Here is a 12,409-nt window from a genome sequence, read left to right on the forward strand (position 1 = left end):
ACTTGCAAAACTCAAAATTCATCATATAGTTTTCTAACGTTCGAAAACTTAATTTAAAATATAACTTACGAAACATGTGGTCAATTAAAAAATATAGAAATTGGTGGTTTTCGGTATTCGCCTTCCGCCACTTATATTTAGCTCGCATCTTATTTAGCTCATCTAGTCAATCGTCGTTCATACTTCACTAGAATAAAATGCAAAATCTTCATTTGCCACTGAATTTTCCATTCAACTATTACCATACTACACATCAAACCAAAGTTTCCTCTGTTAATTTTTCCTTTCATGCTTGCTCTTACTTCGCATGACTTTTTCTTTTCATTTTTTACGAATAACTTCTCATATAAAAAGGTGTTTCTCCCTCTGACTGTGTGTGTATGTGTGTGTGTAATATGTGTACATATAATTAAAACGTATTATATTCTTAACACGTGGTATTTTATTTTTATATCATGTAATATCGTACGACATTACATCGAACTATAACGATTGTAAGATTTCTCGATTTCCGCCAGCGCTGATCTTACATGAAATGTTTCACTGCTTTTTTCTTCAAATTTGAAAGAAAACACAAAAAAAGTATTTACATACTATTTACTATTTTCAACAGTTAGATTAAACTGTATGTGTATATATGTATATGTACATATATGAATGCATATACATATATAATCGTAAAAATCGACTTCGTGATTCTTCCTGATCCAGAGAAAATCAATTTCATCAAATTTTAAACCGACTGCAAAAGCGAAATATGGGGGGGGGGAGGAAAGGCAATTAACTCGTACATATTAAAAGAAGAGAAAGCTGGAATAAAACAGAAAAGAGGAAAAGATTAATTGAACTTCTTCTTTCCTAATCTTCGAATACTCGAATAACGCGTTTCTTTGAGAAATATAATATAAATTCAAAACTTGCACTCGACGATTTCATCTCTTCCTTTTTCTTTTCTTTTTTTTCTTTTTTTTTCTTTTGGCTATACATGTACGACTCGAAGCACCGGGATACAATGAACATTAAATTAAGGAAAAGCAATAGCAATGAGAACGACGCATGACAATGAACAAATGTGAAATACATGTGTACATGTGAATGTCTCTGTGTGGGTATGAAATTTAGCTTTCATAGCATTTACGATCGCACTGTTTACTCTAGTATCACTTACAATTAGATATCGATTCATTTTTTGTTTTTCTTTTCAGTGTTCTTCCCCCTACTTACAGACCTCTTTAAAGCACGTTCAATGCAAGATCTTTACCATTTTTTCCCGTCTCTTGTTATTATCGAATAAATCACGAATGTTATGTAAAACACATAAAGAATAACATTACTCGATATCCTCTTAATTAATTAATTGTTAACTTTTCCTACATTTCACTCTTATCCTTTCTCTCGCTCACACACACGCGCGCGCGCACGCACGCACATACACACACACACATACACTCTCACTCACTCACTCTTTCTCTCTCTCATGCATACTCTCCCTCTCTTTTTCTCTTCCTTATTTCATGGTTAATCCAAGTTACACTCTTCTCTTTTCTTTTTTCCATTTTTTTCTTTCTTCTTATGTACAACATGTATATCACTCAGCTCCAGCGAATTTGCCTAATTTGATATTCACAGGTTTTTTTCGCTTGCGTTCCGTGATCGAATTAACTTCTAAGATTCCTCATCTTTTTTTAATATCATAAGTTAATATATATGTATATGTGTACATAAACGGTACGTGTATGTGTGGTATTTACGAAAAATGTCCAATATACATATACAGGTCTAAAGCAGTCTTAGAAACTCTGTTCAGGGTATGTGGGAGAACAACGTGAAAAATTTATACAGTAGCTTATAATACTTCTGCTCCTCTTTTGTTTGAGTTAGCTCAACCAAGATATGGAGGCACACGTTTCTGAAACAATATTAAATGTTAAAAAAACGAGATAGGAAATGAAAAAATGTTCTAAGGAGACTCATATTGACGTAAATCAAAAAAGGGAAGTTAGCTCGGACTCTTATAATACCAGCATTCTCGGTTGTGTATCAGTAGTTAAAAAATTAAGTAGATACTCTTATCTGGAGCTGATGTAGATCAATCAACTTCCGTTTCGATCTTGATATGACATTAACGCGCCAAAAATAATCTTTTACTGAGTATCGTTTGCACGATTTCTATCGGCGTTGATGACTTTAAAATTTCAATACTTCGTTATTATGCATTTTCTTTCTTTTTGTTACAAAACAAAAGGGGACATTTATATCGAAAATAATTTAGACGAAACTAGACAATAGAGAAAATATTATACATAATAAAATCTTGCAAGGATAAATTTGCACAGATATATATACTTAATATTCCTCTTTTTTTATCTTTTCTTTACAAAGTACAATAATACGAAGCTTCTATTCTTACCCATATTAGTTACGAATAATTTATACTATAGTTTATATTTAATACTCGAGATTGCAAAACACTTTCACATATACTTTTTTTTTTACATCGAGGAGTGAATTGCGGACATGAAGTGCAAACTGGTAAATATACACAAATCAAATATGTTTATTGTACAATTTCTACTACTTACATTGACAACCGAAAAGCTCGTTCAAAGAACCTTAATTGGGAACTGAATTTGTAAAGGAATCGCATTTTGTCTGCTTTACCCACGAAAGGTTGTTTTACAATCGTTACAAATATACATATATATACAAACTAAATACTATTTCCGTTAAATTGGATAAAGTTTCATGATGTCTGACCCCCTTTAGGGACAGGTCTTAATTGCCCATCACACGAATAAGAAAATTTATGGATGGCAAAACAAAACACTTAGTTGTTTTTGTGCGGTACATCATGTACTTTTACATGTGATTTTTTTTACATAATAAGTTTCTTCTTAATAGATGTAAATATGACGTATAGTCACAATTTCAGTTATTACATGAATCTAAGCACACGCTTAGAAACTCTGTATTTATAAGAACCACTAGGCCTGGCTAGAGTTTCTTAGCCTATTCGTGAAATAATTTCTTCTAGTATGTGGGGTGTTTCCAGACAACGTGGAATGGACTATTTCTTGTTAAAATCTTATTATTTTTAACACTTATGTGGTCATATAATATTATGCCACAATTTTATGATCATGTCTTATTTAAAGAAAGTTCTCTCTTTCTTTATATCGCATTGGTTCATCATCTTTTTTCTTTTAATCCTAATTATATATATCCCATTTCTTAGACCCTTTCACCCACCTGCGTTCAATACCGATCCTTTCGTACATTTATACACACAAGCACAAAGAGGTATGTCATTTTCACCACATTGTAAACACGTATCCTCGTTACGTCCATTCACTTAAAGAGAATAGTCCTTTATCTGTTATAAAAAGGTTTACAGTACGATCTTTTCTCTCGGTCGATTTCTCTGTGCAAGTAGAAGGGCCAGAAATGGTATAGCAGCAATTAAAAATCACAAATTCCTCAGTTTTCTTCCGGTTTGCCTACTATGACAATCTTTGTCGTTTTGGAGATGGTGTTACTTCCGTATCCTCCTCTTCTTCGTCTGAATCTCCTTCATAATCGACCAAGCCCTAAAAGATGTTATTAGCATTAGCATTATTAAATATGTGTTTTAAATTAATTAAAGGACATAATTTCATAGATATATGTTCTTAAAAATGAAACAAGACATTACTTTCTTAAATAGTGCAGTTCCAGCTTTCTCTACTGTGCCAATGGTTGAATTTGGATTGATTTCCGAAGTAATAGGAGATTCGTTTGTTGTTGTTGTAGTGTTATTGATTTGTGATTGTTGCGAGGTAATGTTATTGTTAGCCGTATTGTTGTTCAACACGGACTGTTGTTGCTGCTGTTGCTGATGATGACTTTTAGAATCTGCAAGGGCGGGATTAAGCGCAGAGTTTGATGTTGATGACTGTTTCTTAGCAGAAGCCGGAGGCACAAGGTCTGCTGCTGCTGCGGGTACGACCGCCTCACCCTCATCAAAGTCTTCCTCTTCATTGAACCACATTTCCTCCTCTTCATCTAACTGTCTCTGGTCCCTTCTGTATCGACTATTTCTCAATATGGATGGAACGCTAAACAAGCACAATCAAATAGTATATGTTACTAAAAATTTCATAATTCATATAAATGTCGTTCGTTAACAGAAATATACCTGTCAAGAGCTGCTCTGTCCCGATCCTTTAACTTGTCTTGATGCTGTTCATACCTTAATTTCAAAGCTTTAAATGTTTGTACATAATCAATTGCTTCCAATTCTTTCGAAAAATTTTCAACAACGTGCGAACATAACGATTTAATATCCTCCTACAATGAAATTAATCTATGTTTCAGAAATAAAACATACAACTTTATAAAAGATTTTATAGTATGCATGCGTGCTTACCAGTTTAATAAATTCAAACATTTCAAGAATAGCAGAATCCAACAAATTATATCTACCATTATTTCTCACAAATGCATCAAATACAGGCGCAAATAAATTCCCTTTAATGATATATCTATTGTAAAATTCATCCTTCAATGCTACAATTTTTCTCATAAACCTTAAAGCACACAATACCAAAAACGTGTGTGTTGATTTCATCAAAACCAGTATTCGTTTAAGCAGATCTTTATTCAGTATGCAATTCTTAATGTGGTATGTATGATGCTCTACACAAAATGATAGTAACTCTAAGATCAATCCTAAAAGCTGTACTGTTCTATAATCCTCTCTTGCTGGTCGTTCTCCAATTGTGTTTGCTAATAATGGTGCTATCAATGTTCCAATACTATTCTTGTAGAAGTAATTTAAGAAATCAGTCTTTTCTGATTTGTTAACGGAAGCCAACATGTTTTCTGGATCAAGAAGCAGGCGTAATACACCAGCTAATTGTACAGCTCCACCCAACTCTGGGTCACTGTCGCCAACGAGTTGAGCAACTATTACATTTATTAACATTTGGTCCTGTTCTGTATTATTTATTTGTTGCAATGTATAATCTCGAACAACACTTGGAGAATATTCCACAATATAAGTCAATATATCTATACTGGCTGTTTTTGTTTGGGCATCATTCATTGCCAAAGTAATTTCTAGAGCAGGTAAAATACCAAGTGCTGTTAAAGTTTTATAAAAGGCCTCCTTTCCTTGTGGTTGTAGATTCTGAGAAAAGTTACAAAATTCTTTTAAGAAAAGAACTAGATCTCGTCTCTTACTATCTGATGTTGCTTCGTCAGTTAATTGGTGAAATAGTTCACTAAGAAATTTCTCATCATCCTGTATCAAGGTCACTATCTCGACCTTATTAAAAAATATAAAGCTACTCAATGTGTTTAACATATTATCTTCGAATACGCTCGGAGTTGGTAGAACTACATCCTGAATGTATTGAACTCGATACGTCTGATGAATTTTAGCTAATAATTCAGCATTTGTAATAGGAATTGCTTGCTTAAATCTGGCTAACTGTCGAAGATATTCTCTATGCCTCTTTGGCTGAGGTAATGTTGGCTCGTATTCCAAACATCCAACAACATCGAAAATGATATCTTCGCTAAACATAACTTCAAATAATGTATTCTTATTAAGTAGGAAAATATTTTTAAATATGTCATACAAATGATGCAATCCTTCAATGTTTTCTAAATCTTCACAAGTATGAAACAGATTTAATAGTTTTTTTATATAGCCTTCTGATTCTAAAGCCAGTGCTAATTTATCTTTCCTCGTTTGTGAAGATAAGTAATTTCCTATGAGTTCATTGATATCTTCCAGTCGACTTAACTCACACGGAGGCAATTCTATTGGAGGAGCAGCATCAGACATATCATCAAACCGTTCATCTTCTGATTCTTCAACAATATCTTGGGTAATTTCAACAGATGGGTCTTTTCCTTGGACCTGACATATTTTCTCCCAAATTTCATCACAGCCAGCCTTTTCTTGAAAACTTAAGGCTAAATCAAAATTTTCTCCTTCTGACCAAACTATTAAAGTATCCTGAAATAAAAAAACAAATAGTGTTTTATAATTTCTGTATTTTATAATTTGATTGATTCTCCACATATTATTTACTGTACTCTTAATTAAAATTATGTTACATGGAAAGGTTGTTTAAATAAATATTGAATTAAAAATTTATAATGATTTCATTATTTCATTACCTGTTGCTTCTGATATGCTGTATCAGGTAGTATTCTACTTTCCAACAAAACTGAACCATCATTCTCTGCTCTGACTAAAAGTGAAATTCCTTTCAGTCTATCTATATATGAAGAAGAAACGTGACCTGTACCACGGTCATCCCATTGTCTATCAACATTAAGTGCATATAACTTCACTCTTCTACGTGTGTCCGTCATATTGTAAAAATTAACTTATACACACTATTTTATAATATCACCAGCTACCTTGCATCCCTTTAAATTTCACCAACTCTTTGGCTTTTTAGATATACTTATGAATGATTCTCAACTCTCTGATATATCGACAAATGCACTGAAATCTGCATATATCGATCTGTCAGTTACTCCTTTGTAACCCATTAAGGCTTTTTATTACAACATTAATTCTACAAGACAAAGACACCTTTAAATATATATATGGTTCTTTTAACGTTCCGATTCACATACATAAGATTATTTTCTTTTCCAAATAGCTTGGGTAAAACAAATGAAGTAATTGTTAATTAACAAATATACCATAAGGGATCTTTATTCATTTCTAATAACAATTGTTGACAATTTCTACAGACTTCATCAGCCTATATGTCCTTTCTTAGTTTTTCCCACTAATTCTATAAAAGACCTCGTTTAACAAAGTTACACAAATATTAAGAGTTTTGTTACTAAAATTATTAAGATATAATTCGGGCAATGATGATCTGTCATTTAGTTCACATCCCTTCAAGTTTGATTGACGGGATAAGATTGTTTACCGTAATAGATGTTTATGCGCTCTTCGTTGCATAAGCCTGATTCTTGCGCCAAGAAAACCTCTCAGGACGCGCGGGAAAACTTTACGTCGTGCACGTTTTCGTTATCACGTGTAGTGTATAAGAAACGCGATTAAATCTCGATTGTCCGTTGAGTCATTCGGATAGACCAGCTTGTTGTCTGTAGAAGGTCAGGAGAAAATTTTGTTGCTGGGAAGACTGCACTCTGCGTGCTCTCTCACCGCTGTGTACGGTTCCCGCGACGAAACCAAACCCAAATTAAACTCAATCCTCTTGTAATAGAAATACTCATAAGTACACGATTACTTTACTCGATTTCTTTCGATATCGCGATCATCGACCATTGCAATCCTTTCCTTCTTATTAAGCAAGATCACTCTAAAATTGACATAGACACTGAGCAGCCACAACACTACACTCCGCCATGTTAGATCACAACAACGCGCTACGGGGTTCGCCTCGTGTATCTCAAGGACTTTAGCGCGTAATATGAAAGAACCGTATTTTAATGAACATTACCTTCATTATTACAATATATAAACTGTCCTTAAGCTAATTCAAGATTAAATATGAAATGTTAAATTGTTGATATATTAATTAAACGTTTCAATTATTGATATCATTCACTTGTCCATTCTGCATCCTTAATCAATATTAGTTCATTCCTTATGTTGTATATTAGTTAATTTCTTAGTTCATTTCACTGTTACTACTAAAAAATTGATGCGATTTTACACAAAATTGTATTATTTATCTCATGTCTCTCTTGTTTTCTACTTTCTCTATTCTGTGTTCTTTCAATTCACATATACATATAGGTAGATAGATAGATATAGATATTTTGTATGATATTTGAATGATATATCATATCATAAAATTATTTTACATAGATTTTATTTATATAAAAAAACATAATACTGTAATATTTACAATTGATTAAATATTGTATTGTATATTTGTACATTGAATATATATATATAACATATATGCTTATCAGCAAATTAATTAAACTACATCAATTAAACGAAAATTAAAGCACAAAAAATAAAAGAATACATTTGATCAAAATTATGAAGAAAAAGTAAAGATATTCAAATACCTGAAATAAAATTGAATATTAGAATGTTTTATGCAAAAAATTACATATATTAACAAAAATACTTATCATTTTATAAATAATTACGTAGCAGTAGAAATTTTTTATGAAGTCTGTATGATTTAAAATTTTATATTTTTAAAACGTTAATACACCTTTCTCTTTTCTATAATAATTTAAATTACAAATAGTAATCATTTACACAATAGGATTTGATCTCTATATTACAGTCCTACCGAGTTTGCGCATTTCCAGTATGGAAAAATAAGGTTATAATTATCTTTCCACTGATCGATAACATTTAATGAATAACAATGATTATTTATTTATATCCTTTCCGATATTTATAGATGTTATGATCACAATTATGTATATGATAGCTTTTAGAAATATATGAATATTTTTGCAATTCCCTTTGGAGGGAAATTAATTATATCATACTATTTTGCTAACGAGTAACGAAATGTTATAAAACGCGAAGTATTGTTTATCAATTTTTTATATTTAGATCAAAATTTAACATCGCAATTTATTAAAATAAATGTAATACTCTTTTTTTTTTACTTGTACTTCTGTTTAAAATTTTCTTTTGTGCAAACAAAAACTATAATAATTATATATATATATATATATGTGTGTATTTTTTTGTACCTATATATATTTTTTATTAATTATATTTATACACATATATATACTATCTATTTTTAAATTTAAAATAATTACATTCATAGTTATCTTGGAACTTCGTATTAATTTGTTCCTATAAATGATATAATTTATTTTGTACTTATTTTTGTCATCTTATTTGATGTGTTTATTGTTCAAAATTATTACAAATAATTTTGCATATGTCAAATTTATAAATGTATACAAATTTATATGATGGAAACAAAAGCACTACTAAATAGACAGATAAATTTATTACTCATAATGAGAGTTATTTAAAACAATTATTTTACAGTCACGTTATAATAACTGACATTACCACTCCCATGTACAGATACAAACATTCTTAATATGTAATAATTAGTAAAATCTGTACATTAGCCTGTATGTAGCACAAACAAGACTGATAGGATGTTTTATATAAGTTATATTTTATGATATAAAAATTGTAGGATAAAAATGATAAATTAAAATCACTTTTAGATAAAGCATACAGAAACAATTTAATCGATACAAAAATTATTTTTTTATGAAATATATCGGAAAAACACATCGTAGAAAGGATATATACACGCATAGTATTTAAGGAATAAGAACTAGTCATAATCTACATGACTTGCTTCATGAATATTTTGCTCCTAAAATAATTTGCGAAGAAAAAGAAAGAAAAGGAAAATTTATCATATTATTTCCTTTAAATGATTATTTGATATTTTGTGATTATTAATATCATAGTATCAACTTCAACTTTCAAGCTCTTAATCATAATTGTTACATCTTTTTTCGAATATCAATTGTATCTGCAATCAGGCCTGTTATTGATCAAGGTACAATTATATTACACAAATTATCACATAATTTTACGAACATTTATGAGCTGAAAATTTTTGTAGCCTACGTCTTCGTAGCATTTCTTGTTCACTTGAAGATTCCGTGTCATTCCTAATTGATGATTCTGGAGTTACATCATTACCGTTTATGCCTGATAACGTATTTACATTATCATTAGGAGAATTTGCAGTAGGAACATTCATCTCAGCGTTATCTTGCGGTTGCTCACTGTTAAGTTCAGGACATGCAGTTTTAGATGTTCCTTGTTTTGCCATTGAAGAAATATCTGTTGTAACATTCGTGTTATTTGTTGCAGTTGGCACTGGAATACTGCAATAAACATGTGTTATGAAATAACAATATTAATCGTTATTTTTAAATTTTATTAAGCTACAAAAAAACTTGTACATACTTAGCAGTAACAGCTGCTGTTTGATATTGGTTCATCATAGCACTGGCAGCATCTAATAGAAGCTGAACTCTTTGCAACGTTTGTATTCTAGCTTCAACGGCTTGTCGTAAATTACCTTCCATTGTTCTAAGTTCTTCTTCGCTTAATTCTGTAAGGTTCGGCGGTGGCGTAGGAATAGGAGGCAACGGTACCATAGTTGGGAATGGTGGTGGAAACAACGGTACACCACTAGCTGCCATATTTTGAAATGAGGTTGATGGAGTATTTGGCCCACTATTTTGAGCTTGTTGTTGCTGTGTTGTCGCATTTGAAACTTGTTGCTGTTGTGGCTGTTGCTGCTGTTGTTGTAAAGCTGCCGGTGCCCCTGGAGCTTGCATCCCAGCCCAAAATGCTGGGAGAACTTGAACTTTATTGAATAATATATGAACATTAGATTTATTTTCTTAATGTGGACACGTAAAAATAACCGTACATATACACACCAATTGGATTAAATCCTGGTGCTTGTGGAGCTTGAGGCACTTGTGGTCCTGCTTGTGCTTGATTTTGTTGCCTATTTCCTTGATTATTATTAACAGGTCTTAAAATATTTAAACGGCATGTGGGGCACGTTTGTTGACGTTGGAACCAAGAACGAAGGCAGGCAGTATGAAAAATATGATTACAAGGTAACTTTTTACTTGCCGACACCATTTCTTCCCTAAAATGTTGTATATTTTTATTAAATGTTGTACAATGTTGTAATATGTAGTATATTTTTAATGTTTCATCAATATTTCTGCGAAGTTACATTTTTTAATGAATTAGTAACTTTATTTTACCTGCATATAATGCATACATTATCAGCAGCAGCTAATTCTTCTGCTGTAGCATCTGGATATAATGTATTCATATTTCTGATAGCTCGACGCGACATTACAATATCGTGGAATGCTTTCCTAAAGTCTCTCATTGTATAATACATTGCACGAAGTGCAAACAAAGGTAAAGTATATAATTTGACCATCAAAGTGACAAAAGCAACATATAAAATAACCTAAAAGAAAAGATATATTAAATCGATGACTTTATAAATATTTAATGAATATATCTTATCACTTTATCCCACCTTCAACAGCCCAATTATTAATTCTGTGTACAACAAAAATACTGGTTTATTGTCCCATGGATTTTCACTTTGTAGATCTATTGTATGTAATATATACTTTACACTAATATTGAATACAACAGTTAAGAGAATGGCATATTCGAAACCAAAAACAAGTTGCACTGAGGGACCTTTTGTTGCTGTTGTATTATATGCATAATGAATCATGGTTAAATTTATAGCAAACAGTAATGCCAATAAAGTACCAACTCTAAGATGGAATAACCAAGTTATTACAGGACTTCTTTCCATCTGAAAATAAATGAAACAAAATATTATATATGAAATTATATTAAGTTACTCATATTACTTACATAATCTACGCGATCTTCTGCCAACCAGTGAAATGATTTCAGAAATAAAAGAAGTGTGAATAGTGCTATGAATTTTGGACTGAAATCATCTCTAAATACTGTAAATGCTAGACAAGTTTCAGTTACTGCATACCATACTTTTTCCAACAAATGCTGTAAAGAAATAACTCTTAGTATATGTATATTTATACGCACATTTTTTAACCTTTATATATTTATATTTATATATTTAACCTTAATACATTATATATTTACCTCAAGTTCAGCAGCACGCAGGGTACCAAAAAATATCTTTCGAAAGAAAGCATTTATCATAAATACTAGAATCAAACCTTGTGTATAGATTACCTAAATTTCACATGAGAAAACAAACGGAAGAATCGTTAGAACATTCAGAAATATATGTATATGTATAATGAAATATAACGTTTATAAACAGAAAATCTTAAAAAGAAAACATCGAAACTTACCGTCATACTAGGGTTGGATTTGGTTATGTGAACTACTGTTGGATAAAACTGTTTTCTTTGATAATACGCGTTGCCTATCACAGCACATGTTAATGCTGTGCTTATTAACATTATTCCAGCCTCTCTCATCTTTGTATATATTGTTTTTTCAGCCCAAAGGCTGCTCTTTCCGAATGTTATATTCACTGACACTTATTTCACCAACAATTTACGTATCAACAGCTGTAGATCCGACTAGAATAAACGAGGCGCTGCTATCATAACGACAACATTCAAAACTATCAACTTTGCTATCAATGAATACATTTTCACGATATTTTATATAATAAAAAAAGGAACAATCATTAAATGTGACCTTGTGTGCATATATATCACACCTTTATTATCTAAATATTGAAATGAATTTTACTTCACGGAGGAAATAGAACTTTCGTGTCATAGTTGTATTGTTTGTTTGCAACGGCGAACGTGTATTATTTTTACTTGACAATTCCAGATGGAACAAACGGTAAAG

General features: G+C 31.3%; 2 protein-coding genes across 3 annotated transcripts; both read right to left on the reverse strand.

Annotated features, from left to right (window-relative positions):
• Nucleotides 1-943: 943 nt before the first annotated feature.
• On the reverse strand, nt 944-7,406 carry flfl (serine/threonine-protein phosphatase 4 regulatory subunit 3 flfl). Of its 2 annotated transcripts, XM_069125869.1 has the most exons (6): nt 6,942-7,406; nt 6,169-6,509; nt 4,406-6,004; nt 4,175-4,326; nt 3,692-4,094; nt 944-3,587 (listed from the first exon to the last, which is right to left on the reverse strand). In XM_069125869.1, the coding sequence occupies exons 2-6, from the start codon at nt 6,364-6,366 to the stop codon at nt 3,501-3,503; spliced, it is 2,439 nt and encodes an 812-aa protein (XP_068981970.1). In that variant the 5' UTR covers nt 6,367-6,509; nt 6,942-7,406; the 3' UTR covers nt 944-3,500. The 2 variants fall into 2 exon arrangements, with proteins under 2 accessions (XP_068981970.1, XP_068981969.1); XM_069125868.1 differs by having other exon boundaries at nt 6,169-7,406.
• Nucleotides 7,407-9,331: 1,925 nt separating this feature from the next.
• On the reverse strand, nt 9,332-12,373 carry sip3 (septin interacting protein 3). Its single transcript, XM_069126486.1, has 8 exons — nt 11,896-12,373; nt 11,681-11,773; nt 11,426-11,578; nt 11,073-11,363; nt 10,786-11,000; nt 10,447-10,664; nt 9,965-10,370; nt 9,332-9,882 (listed from the first exon to the last, which is right to left on the reverse strand). The coding sequence occupies exons 1-8, from the start codon at nt 12,022-12,024 to the stop codon at nt 9,582-9,584; spliced, it is 1,806 nt and encodes a 601-aa protein (XP_068982587.1). The 5' UTR covers nt 12,025-12,373; the 3' UTR covers nt 9,332-9,581.
• Between the last annotated feature and the right edge of the window lie 36 nt (nt 12,374-12,409).

The sequence above is a fragment of the Bombus flavifrons genome, chromosome 13 (genome assembly GCF_040668555.2).
Source record: "Bombus flavifrons isolate JBK064 chromosome 13, iyBomFlav1_principal, whole genome shotgun sequence".
Classification (NCBI taxonomy): domain Eukaryota; kingdom Metazoa; phylum Arthropoda; class Insecta; order Hymenoptera; family Apidae; genus Bombus; species Bombus flavifrons.

What these genes read in the sequence shown, in the direction of transcription:
- flfl (XM_069125869.1), bottom strand. Translation starts at nt 6,366, where the DNA reads ATGACGGACACACGTAGAAGAGTGAAGTTATATGCACTTAATGTTGAT. An exon ending in TGTTTGAATTTATTAAACTG is followed by an intron (nt 4,327 to 4,405) that starts GTAAGCACGCAT and finishes ATTTCATTGTAG; the next exon opens with GAGGATATTAAATCGTTATG. An exon ending in GACAGAGCAGCTCTTGACAG is followed by an intron (nt 4,095 to 4,174) that starts GTATATTTCTGT and finishes GTGCTTGTTTAG; the next exon opens with CGTTCCATCCATATTGAGAA.
- sip3 (XM_069126486.1), bottom strand. Translation starts at nt 12,024, where the DNA reads ATGAGAGAGGCTGGAATAATGTTAATAAGCACAGCATTAACATGTGCT. An exon ending in CAGAAGATCGCGTAGATTAT is followed by an intron (nt 11,364 to 11,425) that starts GTAAGTAATATG and finishes ATTTATTTTCAG; the next exon opens with ATGGAAAGAAGTCCTGTAAT. An exon ending in ACAGCAGCTGTTACTGCTAA is followed by an intron (nt 9,883 to 9,964) that starts GTATGTACAAGT and finishes TGTTTATTGCAG; the next exon opens with TATTCCAGTGCCAACTGCAA.